The sequence below is a fragment of the Siphateles boraxobius genome, unplaced genomic scaffold (genome assembly GCF_051911475.1).
Source record: "Siphateles boraxobius isolate OS27281-9 unplaced genomic scaffold, OSU_SipBor_1 24, whole genome shotgun sequence".
NCBI lineage: Eukaryota > Metazoa > Chordata > Actinopteri > Cypriniformes > Leuciscidae > Siphateles > Siphateles boraxobius.
Genome location: NW_027508855.1, coordinates 4789808 through 4811032, shown reverse-complemented (window position 1 = coordinate 4811032; position 21225 = coordinate 4789808). Strand labels below are relative to the sequence as shown.

General features: G+C 36.0%; 1 protein-coding gene across 2 annotated transcripts in view; it reads right to left on the bottom strand.

Annotated features, from left to right (window-relative positions):
* Positions 1-21225, bottom strand: part of ppp3cca (protein phosphatase 3, catalytic subunit, gamma isozyme, a) — a 36198-nt gene that overhangs the window by 11512 nt on the left and 3461 nt on the right. For both annotated transcript variants that reach the window (XM_077240891.1, XM_077240892.1), the window contains exons 2-6: positions 15608-15805; positions 11633-11757; positions 6122-6233; positions 1168-1313; positions 932-1071 (exon numbers count right to left, since the gene is read on the bottom strand). In XM_077240891.1, coding sequence (XP_077097006.1) covers positions 932-1071; positions 1168-1313; positions 6122-6233; positions 11633-11757; positions 15608-15805 — 721 coding nt within the window. The remainder of the gene's footprint in view (positions 1-931; positions 1072-1167; positions 1314-6121; positions 6234-11632; positions 11758-15607; positions 15806-21225) is intronic.

Here is a 21225-nt window from a genome sequence, read left to right as displayed (position 1 = left end):
AATACAACCACCTGCACTTTGTTAGCATTTAGTTGGCGTGGTACAAACAAATGCCAGCTGGACAAGCAAACAGTGAATAAACACACTTGTGTATACACCCAGAACGAAACCAGCTGGGTGACACCAGTCAGGTTCGTTCAGCGTAAATCAGACAGGATTTATGCATCAGTTCACAGATGGCTCAGTTGCACATTTATGAGCAAGTATAAAGAATCTGGTCTAAGAAAAAAGTAAAAGGAAAAAGAGAAAGAAACAGCTTTTTTTCTCGGCAAGCCAGATAAATGCTTGAGTTATTTTATAGTCAGGTGAAAATTATTTAATTAATTTTTAAACAAAAAATTGGTTACTCATCCAAACGTTCAATTTGTCAAAATAAGCTAAGTAGACAACCTATGGTTTTACCTTTATGTAAACTACAACAAATGTATTAATGCAATGTAAAAAATAAGATTTAATGACTCTTACAAAGCCATTTCTTCAACTTTGGCACTTTTATGTTCTAGGGGTTGATTTGTATTACAAAATTAAGCTATTTTTATATTTTTTATATGAAGATTACAATAAAAATTACTTGGAAACTTTTTTATTATGGCTTCATATGCTGCTTTTCAATTGCCTTTGACTTAAAAATATACAAATAGATCATAAAACAAGAATTATGTTTAAAACTATTATAATGTAACAAAGAATAACTATTTCAATATTTATTGTGTGAAAATGTAAAAAATACTAATTATAATTTAAACATTTTATATAACTAAATTATAATTTATATTAAATTGAATTGTAATTCATAACAGATCAAAAAAAAGAAAGAAAAATCAAGGTAAATATCACAATATTTTTATTGTGAATCATGTTCAATAAAGCTTTAAATCATATTTATATGAATCCGGGAGATCTGACCCAATGAACAGCTTTGCTCCAGTACCTGAAAAAATAGGAGCAGCCTCTGACCGAGTTGTGGTTAAAGTGCTCTGCCGTCTTCTCACTGCCGTAGTCCTCTCCCGGGTCGGCCCAGATCAAATCACACATAGGACCAAATGCCGGGGGCTCCTTAAATCTGTCTAACTGCATAACACAGCGCAAAGACAAAGGAGGAGACATGAACGCATCTTGATTTTCAATAAAAAGGCTTTAAGGAAAAGGACATAAACAGATGCTTACTTTCCTAATGTCATCTAAGCAGTTGATTTCTGGTGAGAGGCCACCGTGAACGCAGAGAAACTGCTGGTTTAGAAGAGCTGCAAGAGGCAAGCAGTCAAAGGCCTCCATACATGCGTCATAAACCCTCTCGGAATACTTTATTTTACCTGTAAGGGGACAAAGACAGGAAAGCACGAATGTATTAAAGTTTGGTGCACTGAAGTCAAGAAATCACTCATTCAATAACATGTTTATCAAAGGCTGACCTTGGCATTTGAACTATACTATACAGAAACCCATAAGTGTCATTTATGATGGGTGGGACGTGTCTGTTTGCCATGGCCGTTTCTGTCCACAACACTTTATTAAATAACTTTCGACAAGGATATATTGAGAACAGTCTAATAAGGAGTGTGAATATTTGAGTTGACAGTGCAAAAATTCACTAGTTTTGGATTCAGATCAAAAGAAAAATTATTCTATTTGATTTTCAGCAACACTTTACAATAAGGTCTTATTTGTTAAGATTAGTATGTGTATTAACTAACATGAACTAAAAATGAGCAATATATTTGTTAAGTATTTTAGTCTTTGTTGATAAAAATCCAGTTCATTGTTCATGTTAGTTCACAGTGCATTAACTAATGTTAACAAATACAACTTTTGATTTGAATAATGTATTAGTAAATGTTGAAATTAACTAAGATTAATAAATGCTGTAGAAATATTGTCCATTCTTAGTTCATGCTAACTAAAGTAGTTAACTAATGTTAACTAATGAAACCTTACTGTAAGGTGTTACTTGATGTTCATACACAGCTTAATTTAAATAAATGTGGCCTACATATGTAAAATTCTTCAAAAACGTCCCTACATATATCTTAGGCAGAAAAAAAAATACAAGCCATATTTATTGCACCAAAAATACATTGGCTACTTGAGGTAAATATGATTTTTTTTTTTTTTATGTTTGGGAATACTGAAAAACACTATTACATCTGAACCATGTGTCTGAACCAAGTGCTAAATTTACATTTTAAAATGTAATTTATTCCTGTGATGGCTCAAGAATTTTATTTTTTATTTTTTAGCAATGTTCAAAACAGTTTTGTAGTTTAACATTTTTATGGAAACCACTAACACGTTTTCTAAAAGACTCTTCAGGATTGATGAATAGAAAGTTCAAAAGAACAGCATTTACTTGAAATAGAAATGTTTTCTAAGATTGTAAGTGTCTTTACTGTCACTTTTGATCAATTTAATGTATCCTTGCTGAATAAAAGTATTAATCATACTGACCCAAACACCATGAGATGGCAGGGGTAATTTAAAACGTATGCCAGATTATTACTTACAAAAAAAATATTAATGAATTCATCAATTTAAATACTAGTCGATATGATCCCTTAAATGGGCAGAAAGAATGCCTGCTCCCTCAAATCTAAATGTGTAATGAGAACTTAACTATATCGAAAACTAGCAACTTCCTGCGCTGCTGAAATTGACATTTCTCAATGTTGTTATTTACAATTCAGTTTTGACACTGGCCTTACAGATCTGATCTTTAAATCAATAGATACACTAAACAGTAAAAGTCATCATCATCATCAATGTCATGTTAGATTTTTTGTGCATAATAATATTTTGTGATGACAACCAGCACGTCTTTACGCAGCCATAAAGTAAAGTAATAACTACACCTAAAGCGACAAAACCTGCCACAAAGCAGACACAAAAGCATCAGGGACTATTCGATTAAATTCAAATGAGCCTAATTAGTGCAATGCGAATACTTAATTCAGCTGCTGATTAAGCTTATTAATACTTCAGTATCTGGACTGAAGTAGTCTCATTAGTCTTGTCTTGGTTTCCACTAAATGCAGCTGGGTTATTCACCAAACCGAATTACACATTCGCTCTGCGAAAGAGATCTCGTTGAGAGCACTTGGGCTTCCACTAAACATTCTACCATGAAACCGCCTTCATCTTTGTTATGCAGAGAACAATAGCCTCAACACTATTGTATAAGCTTAATAGCAAACAGTGTTCATTTCAAGCACAATAGACTACCACTGACCCATAGAAAACCAAAACCAGGGATTTAATCAGATGTTCAAAGGAAACTTCATTTAAATTCCATTTGGATTCATGAAGCAAAAATGTAATACAGTATAATATACTATAGTTGCTAGCGCTAATATACTATCAAAGATTATATACATGGCCGGCATTCACTTGTGAAAAAAGTAATGAATGTGCTTCTTGTAGAGAACTTCTATTATAAGTATATTTTAAAAAAGATCCTTACTTGCTGATAATATAATATTAATGAAATAAAAGGCCATGTGCGTGTACTTTGTAATGTCACATTAAAGGTTATACTTTAAAGTATATTCTAAATGAATATGCTTTAAGTCATGCTTTAAAGTATACTTATTTTGATGTGTTTGATTTACCAAAAACGAACTTATATAGAGCCTCTATTTGTGTAGTGAAGGTCCTTCAAGCACACTCAATTTATAGCCATTCCAATGAAACAGTCTGTAATTAACGTACAGTATAAACAATACAGAAAAAGTGAATGCTAGCACTTTAGCTTATATATTACAAGTGGCATTGTGTTTCAAAATTAAATAAAAATGTTTAGCTGCATCTATGACATAAAGGGAAGAAGAGCATGAAGACTTCAGCTGTCAACAGCAGATATTAAGTCCAGGTTGGTCATGTGATCTAACAATGGCTTTAGGAGACCTGTAATAACCTCCTGGCAGATGGTTTCCCGGCTCAGTAGATGCAAACCCAGGACAACCGCATCAGACGGAGAGAGAAGGAATCCCTGTGTAGAAATATCCTTTCGGATAACAAATATGTCTCTGTATTTGTAAGCAATTGGAGCGTGAATAAGCCCAACCCTAAAAAGAAGCTAAACAGCTCTTTGCGTCTCTATTTGAGATCTTGGTTGGTCATGCTGCATTGAATTAAGGTTTTAAATAAATTATTGTAAACAAATGCTAATGAGAGGCTTCACAATGAAAAGACATTACTCTCTCATAAATCAGAAGAGGTAATGCTGCCTATGGTGTACAACGGCTCATCGGGTTTGTCTCTTTGTGAGCCAGATGAGCTCCAGCCACTTCACTATCTAGCATACTAATAACTCACACCTGGACACTTTCTGGCACCAGACATTGAGCTCTACAAACCTTCCTCTAATAGAGCTGTCTACTAGCTTATTTTCTCAGAGGGACAAAGTGTTGTTTGCAGAAAACCGAGCACGTAAAGCCTGTAAAACAAAGACAGCACTTCTTTATGAAACCGCCTTACACAGCAGTGGGGATATTCATTCAGTCTTAAAAAGGTTGCTATAGATCTTAGAGTAGAACCAATTTCAGACAGTGAGGGAAACAAGTCTGTTTAATATGTTGTCTTAAGGCTCATTCACACAAAGTGTTTTTGCTTTGAAAAAAGTGTGACCTGGGCAGTGGAATGGGGGGGGGGGGGGGGGCACAATGTCTTGAGACACGTTTGTTTAAAAGTTTAACTGATTTTTTTGCGTGAGACTCTGCAAAAGACTCAAGACGCGAGCGTAACGGTCATACACGTCCGTCTGGTGCGTGTTTACATAGAAAAACAATGGAAAAGTAGCACATTGAAAAGGAAAAATGCGTTCTGTATTTGTATATCTGTAGCCCCTGAAGGTCCTATAAAGTGTATAATTTTCACAAACCTTTGTCATCCACTGGAAATATGTGGACAGGCATATACAGTAGTGGCCAAAATGACATCTGGCCTTGAAAAAATTGGCTTTATACTTAATTTAAATATTATTAACAATTAATTTATTAAAGATTTTGTAATCATAGGAGTCAATTGTCTCACATCCGGTCTAGACAAGGTCTAACTAATTTAATGTATGTGCTGGGTGTTTCTGAGGTAAAGTAAATAAAGGTCATTTTTATTTAGTGATAACAGAAATAGATAAAAGAAAAAAATTATTATAGTGATATTGATTAATATAAATCATAAAACATCTAAAAAAATCACAGCAAACCTGGCACTTAAAAAAAATGCATTTTTCAAAAACAATTGAATTTTTTTTTTCATCGAATGTCAAGACATGCTAAATTTGATCCAAAACAGTCAGCAATGGTGTCATTGACCATATTGTGTGACTCTGGCATGCTGGGAGATTGAAACAGTAAATATGTTCCAGCCAAACATGATGTAATAATACATTTCACAGTGCGAGCAGCTGCCTTGAACCCGTATTAAGTTAAAAATAGGTTGTTCAATTCATTTGAATTGCTATTTTGCTAAAGTGGTTCTCTGAAGCAACAAGATAAATGAGACCCTACTCCAATTCCAACTCCAACAAAACCACACTGATGTGATGTTAGCCATAGGCAAAGCAGTAAAGGAAGTTATAGTCACCACTAGCCGTCGGCCCCATATAATATATATATAAACTAAATTACATCAAGTAAATACTATTTTTTTAAATGCTACAGTATGGGGTCCCCTCTAATAAGCTATATCAAATTTGAAAACTCACAGGGATAGTTTACCCAAAAATTAATTCTGTCAACATTTACTCACCCTCAAGTTGTTCCAAACCTGTATGAGTTTCTTTCATCTGTTAAACAAAAAAGAAGATATTTTGTAGAATGTTGGTAACAAACAGTTAATGGTAGCCATTGACTGCCATAGTATTTTTTTTTTCTCCATACTTCAGGGTGAGTGAATGATGACAGAATTTAAATTTGTGGGTGAACTATCCCTGTAACTGCAGGAGTAATGTTATACTATTTGCAAGGAAAATGAAAGTGCTAACTGGTGACAGCTGGCCGAAAATGCAGCTTTTCAGACATCAAAGTGGGAACATCAGTGAAAGTGAGGAAAAGGCTTGTGGACGATTCGAGCCAACACATCACTTAGCTCTCAGCACTGCTAGACGGCACATTCCCACAGCACTCACATTCCTGTTTGAAGGTGAAGTATTCTGTGAGGTGCCGACACTCGTGGTTGCCTCTGAGGAGAAAGAGGGTGTTGGTGTGGTTGATCTTCAATGTCCACAGGAACAGCACACACTAAAAGACAGATAGAAAGAGAGATAGAGACATTTATAATCCCGAAGGTACTTGACTATTAATGTCAGCTGGAATAGTTATCCGAGGAAAATGAAGGTGAAGGCCGGATGTCTTTTACATTAATAAACTGGGGAAAACATCCCTTTATTATTGCCTACAATAAAATCAGAAGCCTCTTCATTCAAATAAGGGTGCAAAGGAAAGTTTTTAATCATTATCACTGCATTTAAGGCAATCTTTTCAATGCCCAATAGCAAGATTATGGCACAATCAGTGTCCTTTCACTGTGCTCAACAGATGGCCAAACGGGTGCATGAGGGACTGCAAAGGTGGGAGTGAGTGGTCACATGGTAATTATTCCCGATAATACTTTATTCTAAACAACAGGTTTGTTTGGTTCGTTTTACACATCTAAAATTCACAATAAAGTATAGACTGTTTGGCAGCCGACAACACAAAACCTTGGCAATACAGTGCGTTCGAGTGAGATGCCTGATCTTCTGTACAGTACAGAGTACATGCACACAATCTTTATAGCCTAATTAAAATGATTAAAATGTATTTATCATCTACACCCCCTCCCCATTTCATTTGCATGCAAAATCCCAGACACCACTCAACGTGGGGAGATCAGGTCACCAAGGTAACCAAGGACGACAGGTGTGCATTTAAATGACATGTGAAATAATAGACACGGAGGAGGGTGCGAGCGGGGGGTGCGAGAGCCGGGACCGCAGCCTCCGCAAGAGGAATAATGAGCTGAAAATTGCAGGTAAAAGTGGCCATGTGAGGAGGACCTGAACGAAGGCTATTATTGCTGAATGGCAGACGACACAGAGGGGAACCTGTTTTTTCCCTAAAGTTGACATGCAGCTTCAGGCTATCACCTGGTTTAATAACTGGGATGGGATCTGGGATCAACTAGATGGTCGATTGGTTTTCTTAATTGTTTAAATTTTTTGTTTTAGCCTTTAATGTTTTGTGATGTGGAGTTATAAAGGAGAGGAATCCACAGAATTCAGAGACATATACTTTTAGCACGGTAAACCATACGAGATGGTTTTACAACCATCACGTTTTTTAACAAACTCATCACCATCAAAAAAATATATATTTACCAACAAAATGTAAGTCTTTAGACTTCAAGACTGTCACATTTTCTGCTGTGAGAGACATGGGGTCAATAATAATAGTTTCACTGCATTTTAAAGTCAATATTATAGATTTATTTAAATATTCATTTCAATATGCACAATGATAATAATAATAATGTTAATACATTGATATATCAATATGAATATTGATATTAACATTACTATTTTAACATTAACGTATTCGAATTCTCATATCAATGTGAATATTGACAATTTTATGATTACCAATTTAATAACTACTTCTAATCAAATTGAAGCTTACATATATTGGCCATATAATGGTATAACTGCTTGGAATGATGGAATGGAAATAAAAGGATGAAAAAAATGGTTGTACAGTATGTTGTTAAGAACAATATGAGGAGTTTCCTAAAGAATGCCATCAATGGCTGAGACAACTAGAGAAATCATATCTAGAGGTTTAGAAAACTAACCGGGATTTTTCACATCCTTTTTAATAAGTGGATTTCTTTCTCTCTCAGACAAGACAAAAGGGCAGAGAGCTTTGTGCCAGATGAGTGGAGACTGAACAGTGTGTGATGGTGAGGCACACCAAGACCTTCCACGTGTGTGTGTGTGTGTGTGTGTGTGTGTGTGTGTGTGTGTGTGTGTGTGTGTGTGTGTGTGTGTGTGTGTGTGTGTGTGTGTGTGTGTGTGTGTGTGTGTGTGTGTGTGTGTGTGTGTGTGTGTGTGTGCGTGTGTGTGTGTGTGGTGGCTGGTCATGGTGGTGGGAGGGTGGGGATGCATTAATAATAGACGGATCTCGGATCAAAGGAAATAGCCCACCATAATGGAAGAGAAAGATGATGACAGGCTAAATGAACAGGATTGCTCATACTTTTATGAGCAATTCTAAGCCCATTTTAGCACAGATATATAACCAGAGAGAACGCATCCTGAGCATCCAGATAAATGTAAAGGCTTTATATCGTTAGCACAACAAAATAAAGACACGTCAGAAATTATGAGAAAATGACAGTCAAATAATATGTACATACACTAGCGTTCAAAAGTTTGGGATCAGTAAAACATTTTTTTGGAATAAAGTAATTTATTTAAAAAGGAAGCATTAAATTGATCTAAAGTGACAGTAAAGACATTTATAAAATTACAAAAGATTTTTATTTCAAATAAATGGAATGAATACATCAAAGAATAAAAATGATATCAGGGTTTCAACAAAAAACATTAAGCAGCAAATTAAGATATATTTATTATTTGAAATGTTCTCTTTCTTCGTCAAATCAACATTAGAATGATTTCTGAAGGATCATGTGGATAGCATAATGGCTGCTGAAAAAAGCTTTCCCATCACAGGAATTACACACACAAAAAAAAATGTTATTTTAAATTGCAACAGATTTTCACAATATGCTTTTACTGTATCTTGCATTACTGTATACTGCTTTGGTGAGCATAAGAGACTTCAAAATCTTTTCTGAGCCCAAACTTTAAACAAGCGTACACACACACACACACACACACACACACACACACACACACACACACACACACACACACACACACACGCACACGCACACGCACACGCGCACACACGCACACACGCACACACGCACACGCACACAATATATATTATTTAATTAATTTGTTGAACGGAGCTCAATTTTATTCAAATGAGTCAGGACTTGAATACTTACAAGTCCTGACTATTTGAATAAAGTTCAACTCTGCTCTTCACTAGCGGTAGCTATCGCTCATGTCACCGGAAATCACCAAATTTCACTGAAAATTAACAACTGCATGCAAGTCACAGTGTGTGAGTGACCCTTGGGAATGTCAAGTTAATGAACTCTTCACAGGATCAAAGTGTGAGGCGTCATTAACATCAGTCATTCAGCGGAGAATCGCGACAAGCAGAGCGGTCCACGCTTTAATGCTCGATGACTCATCTCTTATGAAAGGGTACAGTGTCTGACAGGTTATCAAATAGCTCCACTCAGACAGTGACACGTCCAAATGAGACAGACTGAGAAAGAGAGGCCATTTAACCACACAGCTTAACAAGGTCTCTGATATTTTGTTCTGTATTCTAAAACATTCACAGCTCCTGCACTTACTAAACCTAATCAAAGTCACGAAAAGTAGAGGCTTGAGTAAAGTGTTACAGTGTTTTATAAGCATGCTAAGTTGTAAGTCAACATTAAAGCATGGGAAATCATAATACACAGTGTCATATTAGAGCATCTGAGGATGACAGAACATTCAAAGTCAGGAAACGACTAAAAACTATTGTTGTCCAACAAGTATTTGGAAATGCTATGGCATAATCTGCTTTGCATTTTGCTACTCTTTTGTGCTTATGTGTGGTAGTTAATGCGCTGTTGCTAATGTGGCAGTGTAGTCACTGGTAACACCTTAACAGAAGGTTCAGAGAAGATGTCAGACTCTCAGCCAAGTAAAAAAGAGCCAGGCCATGCACGCAAATACAGTCCCCACTGGTATATGCACAGATACCTAAATACTTTAAGAGTCAGGCCAAAACACTGGCATTAGGGTAGGGTTAAGACACTGTGTGCATATATTTAATAAGAGGGATGAAATCTGCACTTTATTTTATTTTATTTTATTTATTTTTATTTAATGCCAGATTATTTTATTTAATGCCATGTCAGCATTCAAAGCTATTTTCATGGCAAAAATTCAATTAGAAAAATACAAATATCATATAAATACAAAAAAAAACGTATGATAAAAAATCCAAAACCTTTTCAGGCATAATCTCATTAAATATCTCCTTCAGTGAAGTAACTTCATAAAAGAGCATTCTGCTTGTGTTAAGTCCAGGACAATCTAATAAAATATGTTTGACAGATAATGGAATTTTAGAAAACATACATAAAGTTGGGTCTTCACCTTTAAGCAGAAAAGCATGGGTCAAACTTGTGTCTGCATCTGGTGTAGACCACTTGATCAAGTCTAGTTTTAAAATTGATAAAAAGTCTGTTTGTTATTTCCGGATGAGTTTCATACAACTTATTATTCTTGCACATACCCCACTCTTCTTGCCACTTATTTAAAATATATCGGTTAATAATCGGTCTGATATCTGAGGGAGGAATTTGACCTGATTAAGAGCTTCCTTCGCAGCTGCATCAGCTTGTTCATTCCCTGACAATCCAACATGTCCTGGTACCCAGGAAAAGATAATACTGAAGAACTGATTTAGTAGATAATCCACTTTGGTTAAAAGGCAGTTCACTAAAGGATGATACATTTTTTAAGTGTCCATTGCTTGAAGGCAAGATTTAGAGTCTGTAAAAATTATATAATTTTTTTGTAGTGTATTTTCAATATGCTCCAAAGCTAAAAGTAAAGCACGTGCTTCAGCAGAGAAAATTGAGCACTGTTTTGGGATACAGATTCCATAGCGTTGATGTCCAGTCACCATTGCTGCCGTTACACTATTTTCCACCTTCGAACCATCTGTGAATATAGGTACATGAAAAGGGAATTTGTTTCTTATATCCAAATATTGCTATCTATATACATTTGGATGAGTCATTCCTTTTCTCTGATGAGCCAAATCCAAATTGATATTAGGCTTCTTTAATTTCCAGGGAGATATAGCATGGAATTGTATTTGATTTAAAATGTTCAAATTTATATTTAAGTTCTCCAAATGTGATTTAATACGAATGCCAAAGGATCTGATGCTTTTAGGTTTGCAGTTTCACAGAAAAAACCTGTTGTTGTTATGTTAGTTATCGTAACAGGACAGTTTTGAGTGTCATTGTTTGTCTGGAACTGGTGTGCTGCTGGCCACTAACAACAAACTCTTGCTTGTATATACTATTGTTTTTGTTCTTCCTTTTCGTTCGTTCATCATCTTTGCTTTATTTTTCATTAGGTGTTATTTTGCTTTGCTTCTGCTATGATAAAGAGACATCCACTCTTACATTCCGTGTTCGTGCATTTTAGGGGGCGAGCAATGAAAGGAGAGGTGTGTTTCTTTGGGTTGACATCAAAGATCAACAGTGTTTCTCAGAAATGCTTACTGCACCTATACTGTACATGAAGCTGAGACTACTACACTTCTACTGGTAGCTAAAAAGCATTACCAAATTAGCCTAAATATTGAAAAAACAAAAACACTAAGGGTGGAGGATGTGTAGAACTGTTAATAAAAGGCATTCCAGTGAAAATCTGTCAATCCAATTTCTGCAGGTGCAGATTCTGTGTGAGCTTCTTATTCTAGATGATTTCAGTTCATAAACATGCACTCACCTCAATACTGAAGTATCCTCTGTCAACATAATCGCCCAGGAACAGATAGCGCGTGTTGTCAGGGGAACCACCAACTTCGAAGAGCTTCATGAGGTCGAAGAACTGTCCGTGAACATCACCACATACTACAGGTGAAAAGGAAGCAAAAACAAATGCTTGACGTGGTACGTTCAGTGAGCGATGCATAACACCTGCACTCGTTTTGAGTTCAATGGCAATGGTTAAAACAAAACAGTATAAGGTTTTCTGTATCACATCACATTAAAAAAAATGCCTTAGGTAGGACTAGATATAAAGAAAACACTTCACTAAAATCCATCCTACCTGCATAATCTAGCCAGCAACGGCCACATGTACAAGATTGCTCTGTCACTTAGCAACAACGACACTATATCTGAAAATACAGAGGCTGCATCCATTTATAAAACAGAACGTATCTAGTGCCATAGGGGTTTGTGACATCTATTAATTTGTGCTCAAAGACAGCAATATCTATAGAGGACAGATGAGCTCTAATTTATCTGCATTACGAAATATCATGGCATGATGCACACATATCCAAGAATAAAACCTTGAAGCACAACCTCTTCATCTTCAAGTAATTGAGTAAGTTTAATAGGCTCTGTTTGTCACTGATAAGGCTGAGCTGAATGTAAGATTACCCAGATAGAGATACAGATAGTAATTCCACTGTGAAATCTGTACATTACCATTCCATCTATCTGTCAAATAAAAGCAGCGAAACCCATAACTAATTCCCTATTATGCATTTTCTCACTGATCAGAGTCACTAGGGATGGATCAAAGTGGTTGACTGTTGTCTAACAGCTGACTAGCCAATTAGTGAGCTTGACTAATTTATAAAGCCTAGATTTTCCCATTTTTTTGACATTTTTAGTGGCTTTGATTAGTGCACTCGTAAAATCATTGTGCAGAGTAAAAAGTTTAAATTCATCATCTTTAAACCAACATAGTTACAGTCATGCACATTTTTTTAAGGATGCATCAATGCTGAAATTATGGGAACTTATGATAATTATTTTTATGTTATGGCCAATAACTGATAAATTACAAATACTATTGTTTTCCTAAACAATTGAAAATACAAAATAATAATAAAGATGAAAAATAAAGTCAAGTTTTAAAAGGTCATGACAGCATTATAATGTAGCCTACATGTATTATCAGTGTTTTTAAAGATTAATTAACTTGAAGTGAGCGTTAGATGACAACAAAGGTAACCTGTATGCCAAATAGGGGTAACAAACATGCATAATTGAATATCAAGTATTGAATATCAAGTATTGGCTGTAACTTGCCAGTTAACTTGTCATTTATGAGCAAAAGCTTCCCTGCAAATGATGCATTTTTATGGCTTTCCGTCTTATCACTGTTATAAGGTCTCTATTAAGCATTTCCTGCACGAGTATATTATCTCCAGATCAAAACACAGGCAAAGAAGAAGCCGAAACAAACGATCTCATATGTAATCAGACGCATAATAAAAATAATGCAATGATCAACAATAAACAGCATGTGGAGGAAGTGCTGTAGGACTGTGCAAGCTTTGGGGGTGTTGATGTACTCGATCTACACCATCTATGTTTTGATCATCGTACTGAACAGTGTTGGGAAGGTTACTTTGGAAATGTAATAGGTTACAGATTTAGAAGTCATCCTATTTAAAATGTAATAAGTAGTGTAACAATTTCTATTTATTAATGTAACTCATTACATTTCATTACTTTCCTAAATTTCCAATGAATGTTTTCAACTGTTAATCCTTTTCAAACATTTAAATCAAGTAGGGTTAACCTTACAGAAGTACTCAAGACTGATTACTGTCAAACTTTCAAAATCCTTCATCACCTGAATTAAGATAATAATAATTTAGTTTTAAAGCACAGCCACGACAAAAACAGACTTTAGCACCTCTTTTTTGTTTAAAGTAGCATTGCAGAAGTTCTGAAATTTCTAACCGTTACTGACACCAGTGGCCGTTAGAGAAACTGCAGCCAGTCTCATGCTCGTTCTCGGTGCGCATGCTCGTTGGCCGCACTAGATAAGGCTCTTTTTTTTTTTTTTTTTTTACTTATGAGGAGTTTCCGTGGGTGTCTGGATTGTGCTGGAGGCTGGTCGCTTCTTTCCATCCGCAGAGTCCATTTGAAACACTACTGCTAGCAATTGCCGCTGCCGTACGGATGTAAGCCCAAGTAGACGAGAACACGCATGACGTCACATTTTGTGAATTTTCGCGCCAATTCGGACCCGTCTCCTCCAAACACTATTGAGCCTACAGGCTGATAGAGGTAACTGTGGTGGACAGTCAAGGTGTCATTCTCTCTATTACAATATGGTTGGCTGATAAATCTACAAATGAAAACTCTATCTTAAAGATTTTTTCAAGTAAAACCCTACACATAGCCCCTTTAAGATCATTCTGAGGTTAAATACAGATTTCTGGATGTAATGATATTTTTTTAATTTCCCACACTGGAATGCATTTTTCTCGCCATGGTGGCAACTCTCAGACAGGTTGAAGACAAAAGCTTTCAGCGGAAATGTGGATTGATGTAATTAGCAGATGTGGTGCACTGCAAATTCAAACAAGAGAATCAATCAAAAGCATCAGAATAGCATCGCTTTATTAAACAGCCTTTAAATGGCAGGAGACATCGTGCACATCAAAAACAGGCAAAGCAACAGATTTATATTTTATATTGTTCAATATATCCTAGCTTTTTACAGAAAATATTCAGATGTAACCCCCTTTGTAATCGTTAACATTTTTATTAATAACTGTAATAGTTATTAATAACAGATTTTTTCTTAGTAACTGACTGCAGTTACATTTATTTTGTAATTAAATTAAGTAACTCTGTTACATGTAACTAGTTACTCCCCAAGACTGGTACTGAATCAGATCCAGGCGCAGTCTTTGACAAAAGCACGATTTTATCAGCTTTTTGCTTAAAATGTTGCTTTCATTATGAAACTTACCCACATTCAAGTGTCGGTAAAGAATTTTTTTTGCTTGTTTGTTTAAAAGCATAGGGTCTGTTCTTTTTTTATTGCATGTTCAGATATTCATACAACAAAATATTCTGGGGGCCATGACATTTTTGTGAAATTGACCAAAAATGCTGGTGCTGGCTGACACCGTTATATAAAACAAATACATTAAAAAAAAACACGGACGTGAAAGAGTTAAAAATCTCTAATATAAGCAGAAAACACATAAATTATGCTTCCCTACTTTGTTTAATTGTAAAAGTGGAAAATAGAGTAGATGGGAAAGTTGCATCCTGAATTTCCAATCAAGGGTCAGGAGCTCTCAAAACCAGACTAAATATACAGATCTTCCTTAAGGGCAGTTTGTCATTCAGGTAAACCTCCGTTTAGTTGATTCGTTTTTGCACATCCCTCCTAGTGTTCACTGAAGCAAAACTGACCACAATCCACAGCAGAATCTGTGACTGGGTTTCCTGTGTTACGCTCTGCTGATCTGCAGACAATATCTGTCAGTGAGAACCAACGGCACTGACACTGATCTACATGAGTCAGTTTGCCACAGCTGATTCACCACAGTGACAGTTTGTAACACTCAATCTCTGCAACGAAGTCAAAAGCAATGCCGATATGATGTGCCCGATGAAAACTGTTGTCACAGATGGATTATAAGTTTACTTGAAAAGTTACTTATCAACCAGACCAATAGTTTTATGATGTATTATTTTATTGTTGGCAAAATGTACACACACTGATGCCAATGAAGTGTAATTATGAATATATTTGAAACATTGCATGAAGTTTCCATGAGGAAATATACCTTTGGGGGGCATTTTTCTTAGTAACTGGGTTAGGCCACAGCAGAAAAAAAAAGAAAAACACAAGCCAGAACAAAGTTCATTCCAATCAAGACAGATGGTCATCTCCCTCTCAAGCCCCAGTAAAGATATGCTCTAGCTTTCTTACCAGTAATAGGTGCCTCCACTTCTACCATGCACTTCTCCTGCCGTAGGATGTTGGCACCGTCATTTATGATGCGCAACGCAACTTCCTCCTCCACACGTCCCTCTTTGATCAAATGGTTCTTCAGTACCTCGGGATTGGGCTTGCCATCCACAAATAGGTCCTTTATTGTCAGCCGCTGGTGAGGTGGCAGTGGCACTGCTGTAAGTACAAGAAGAGAAAAGTATCAGTTGGCAGTGTGGACGTCTTTTCAGCATTAACTTAGTAGCTGCAAGTATGGAAATCATAGTTTAAAAGAGGAGGTACTACGTGGTTCATGCCCACTGAGTGTTAAAGTGCTAGTTAAAACTAAAATTAAAGGGTAACTAAACCATAAACCAACTTTTTTTAGTTAATGATCTGTAAGAATGGAGCTTTATTAGTACTGTTCATTGATTCGAGTAACTTTTTTGACATTTGTGTATAAAGTGTTTTAATTCTACAATATATGGAGTAAAAACGTCTGAGTGCTGCCCTCTTCAGGTTGAACGGTGGCTAATGCAGTTGAATTTTCCTATTGGATGTTTGGGGTGGTTCGTGACGTAAGGGGTTGTTGGTGAGGAAGGCAAGTTCCATACAGACAGATGCGTTTCAGGTGCACGCCCCCCTCTGCTGAGCTCTGCCCACTTTTCCAGCATTTTTCAAATATTGCCAGTGGGTGGAGCCAGGCTCTGACCAGGGGTTTAGTTACCCTTTAAGGAATGGGTCATCAATTTAATAATTCAAACAATGCAAATATATAATTTTTTTATGTAACAATGGACAAATTAATAGACATACACTACTGTTATAAAGTCTGGGCTCAGAAAGATTTTTTTGAAAGTCTGTTATGCTTACCGATGCTACATTTATTTGATAAAAGAAGTTTTTTTTTATTTTTATTAAATGCATTTTAAAAAGCATTTCCTCTGATGCTCCAGTCTTCCATGTCACATGATCCTTCTAATATACTGATTTGGTGCTCAAGAAACATTTATAATCATTATTAAATCCAGACAACAACTGATGCATTCAACCAAGTTTCCGCCAAACATCTTTTCTTATTCAGTTACAATCAGATGTACACCACAACACGGAAGAAAATATCTTTTGCTACATTCATTTCATCGCAACTTGGGGCTATATTTAAAAAAAAAAAACTAATTATAATTAAAATTAAAAATATATTTCTTTACATCGTTTGAATTATTCAATTGATAATTTTTCCCCAACATTTTTTCTTAGTTTATCCGATACAAATAAACACATAACAGTTAAATGTAATCTTTAGCAAATCTCAATGTAAATATTTGTTACCATTATGATGCTAAATTCACTTCTAGCATTTAAAACGAAGGACTACAGTTTAAATTCTTTTAAGACTAAATACTATTTTATATTATTAGCTATTTATCAGTTTCCAGTCATACCAAGAAAATAATAATCAACTTATCGGTTCATCCTGCATTGCACATATTTGTTAATGAAAAAATGTTAAGTGACTCGCTCCCGAAGATGCATCTTAAAAAAAGAAAAGTGTATTTTCAGATCTGCTCTTTATTAGTTGTGATGCTCTCTGGAACATCATGACATTTGCCGCTGCTGGGGTTAATAAGAAAAGTTATGGTATCATGAGAATTCTATTGATTCAGCTCTCAGGTTTAACCTTCACAGACGTGAAAGGATCCCGAGATGTCACGCAATAATCCCTCACCCGCACTGAACTGCCGGGTAATCTAACTCCTCCAAATCCCTCTGCGAAGGTGCAGAAGTTGCCATAGAGAGGGCTGAGGCTCAAGACGTGTTTAATAATAAGATGGGAGTTTTAAATGATTCAAGGTTCCTTAGAAGCTTAAGAGATTCTAGATGATGTAAACAGATGTTTTAGAAGATAATATGCATCGATTTATCAAAAGCATCATACAACATCGTGCTAATATCGGTCTTTTGTGTCTCTGTACCTTCGGAAGAGTTCATTATTGAATGAAGTGATGAGCGTGTCTTAGGTTCTCAAACACTTTGAAGAAAACAGGAAGCTGTGTGATCTGCCAAGGGCCCCTGGCACAGTGTTTTCCCCCAGTCTATCACAAAAGCTAGGGTTGACGCTGCTACTTCCACTGCGACCTCATTTGCATGCATCCGCCAGTGTGTTTTGGCTGCTCAGCCTCCGGCTCAGAATGTCTGCTTGATCAATAGCCAGTAAGAGCCCATATGTTATGGAGGAAGTCAAAGTTGATCGTAATTTTATGGATAGGCGGTTACAAACCTCGGTGTGATTGCTGAGGCTGAGGGACATGTAACTGAAGGTAAAGCATTCAGAGAGAACACGCAGCTGTCGAGCGGTACCGCCAAGTGCGCCGAGTCAGACTTTGACAACGCTCCCGTTAATCTGGTGGTTCTATTAAACATGCCCAGAATGCAAGAGCTAATGATGTCTTGAGCCTTCAACCATTAGGGATTCAAATCAAGCCACTGGATCCCACAACAATTCAGCAGCATATCTGTACAAAGAGACTGAAACTGAGGCAATAGTCTCATTAAAAAGATGTCAAGGTTTCAAACTTTTTCTGTTCACAGACAAAACTTCCCAGCATGGATCTCTTCATATGGCCAAAGTTCAGCCTCTTTGATTTAAACATCTCTATTATGAAGCTTCACCCTGAGGTCTCACTACAAGACATAATTTCTGACAAATACAAGACATTCTGATTAGGGTTTTTTGCCTTTTGTTAAATTAAATTCTGAGCAGCTGCTGTTTTTATTTCAGTGACTGACAATGGGATCAATGCAAGTTGCACATCAGATTATGCCTGATTTCTGACACCTGAAAAAAAAATTGTTTTCAAACTTTTTGATACCCAGGAACCTCAAATACAATGGTCTTGTGAAATAAAAAGGCAGATTTATATTTCATTTACAAAGACAGATTGAGTGTGGAAAAAAATGAAGAATGATAAAGACAACATCTTTCTACGCACTGTAAGAGTAATGTTGGATACATAAATATATATAATTATAAGTACTGTTCAAAAGTTTGAGGTCAGTAAGGATTTTTAATGTTTGTTAAATAAGTGCTCAACAAGCCTGCATTTATTTGATTAAAAATACAGTAAAAAGAGTGATACTGTGAATTATTATTACAATGTAAAATAAATGTTTTCTATTCGAAGTGCAATTTATTCCTGTGATTGCCAGATATATTTTCAGCCTCAGTCTTCAGTGTCACATGATCCTTTAGAAATCATTCTGATGTCGATTTGCAGCTCAAGAAACATTTATTATAATTATCAATGTTGAAAACGACTGTGCTGCCTAATGTTTGTGGAAACTGCGATACATTTTTGTAAGGATTCTTTAATGAATCGAACAGCAATTACTTTATTTAAATTTAACTACACATTCAATTTATTTCTTTTACTGTGATTTTGATAAATATATTTGAATGTCATTATGATCATTTAATGTGTCCATGCTGAATAAAAGTATTAATTTTCTTTAAAAATAATAAATTAAATAAAAACCTTTCTGACACCAAACTTTTGAATAATATTTAAAAACTACGGCTGTCAGTATAATAAAACGAATTGATTAATATAATGATTTCCAAAATCAGATTTAACATATAATAACAATACATTTTCTATGTCTAATAACAATATTGTGTTTCCTTAATATCTTATATAGCTAAACGTATTTGATCCCCAAAGTTTGAAAACCCTTGTATGAAAATATGAAGTGAAAGTTTTGAGCCATAATATAAGAAAGTTATAGGATCTCATTTAATTTTAATGTATTGTTGCTTTGCTTTGGATAGAACTGTCTGCCAAAGGCATGAATTGTAAATTGAGAACGCAATACAGTACATGTTATTCGAGAAGAAATGATGACTGAAGACTTTGGTAAAAGACAATCTAACACTCTCGCTTTGGGAATGAAGACGTAACCCAAACATTTCAATCATTATGATATCCTCAGGAGTGAGAATGATGGCTCCGACAGCTTAAAAAAAAAGAAAGTCATGAGTGCATGGCTGAACAGGGTTGTTCTTTGCAGAAAAAAAGCAGATCAGTTGGCCCCAATAAATAAATTTTAAAAAAACGCAGTAAGGAGATAATATGTAAAGAGGGGCGAGTGCGAACAATTCCGGCTTGAACAATTTGAGCTCATTGTCATAAGGACATAAACAAACATTATCTATACTCTAAATGTTGAGAAGTATAAATAAACTGTAAGCAGCCCTGGGTCCACAACACAGGCTGGGAATAGGGACGGTAAGCTGGGTACCAGCACTTAGAACAGATTAGGTAAAGCCTTTATTAGCCAGGGATTCCAGGTTCAGAGTCTGTTTATTTAGGGACTCCTCCTACTCTTAAAAAAAAAAAAAGAAAAAAAAAAAGGTTATTTATTGGCATCAATGGTTCCATGCATTCAAGTTTCAAGTCCCCATGCATTCAAAATTGAAGTTTTTTGGCTTTTAGTATGAAAATGTTACCCTTACTGTTATCCATAAGCTATTGTGCTAGAAAATATTCAAAGCTTCCGCCAATATGCATCAATGATTTTGATGGCAACACTCTGTGCACTTCAACATGTCTTCAGATTTTATGTCCAATAAAATGCTCTCTAGAATCTAAAGCGTCCCGCCGCCTACACTATAAATAGATGCTGAAGCTGCGGCTAAAATGGATCACTTGTTCACACATTTACTATTTTCTACATGGCGAATGGCACATAGTGCACTTTATAGGGGATACGGAATGATTCAGACAGTGTAAATATGCATTCCATCGGAACGAATGAAGTCTGGTTTCACGTTAGTGTCACGCAAACCCCCGCTATGCGCACACAGTTTACTCCGGTCCAGAGACATCATAGCACAGAGCATATCATATTCGCGAGTCGCTGCATACCACAAAATGTATCGTATCCGTTTGATTCTACACAGAGTGATATATTTCAAAGCGTTATCGAGGAGATTAAGAGGACAACCGATTAGAGATTAAGAGGAAACTTTGGCTTTATCGAGCTTTATCGGTTCTGGCCGAACTGTAATATAAACTAAATGCTATTCGCTATTTAAAAAAGGGGGAGGAGCTGTTCGATACATCCCACCCCATCTTCCTGTTTCATTGGAAATTACATCAACACGTTGAATAATGTTGCAAGTTTCAAGGCACTTCAGTGGGCCTTTAACATCCATGAAACCGTTTCACTGCACAAAAAGTTCCTTATAGTGGAAAAAGTTTATTTAGGTTATTAAAATGTTTTTTACACTGAGAAACACACTGTTCACTACCTCTTTTCCACCAGAAAAATTCATGTTCTGGAGCCAGAGCCTGTTCTCTGCCAGGTGAATTGGAGCCTGTTGCGAACTGGCCCCATGTTTCCACAGACTTGAGAAATGAATGGTAATGTAACAATGCTACATGTTTTTTAACAGACTAAACAGTCTAAAATCAAACAGTGCACGACACGTCCTGGTGTTTGTGCAGGCATTGCGGCAATACTGTTCTGTTGTTACTATCAGCTGCCATTTTTGGAGATATATTGAACTGAAACCGTTAATTCACTCGCACGCAACATTAATACATTGCTCAACGAGA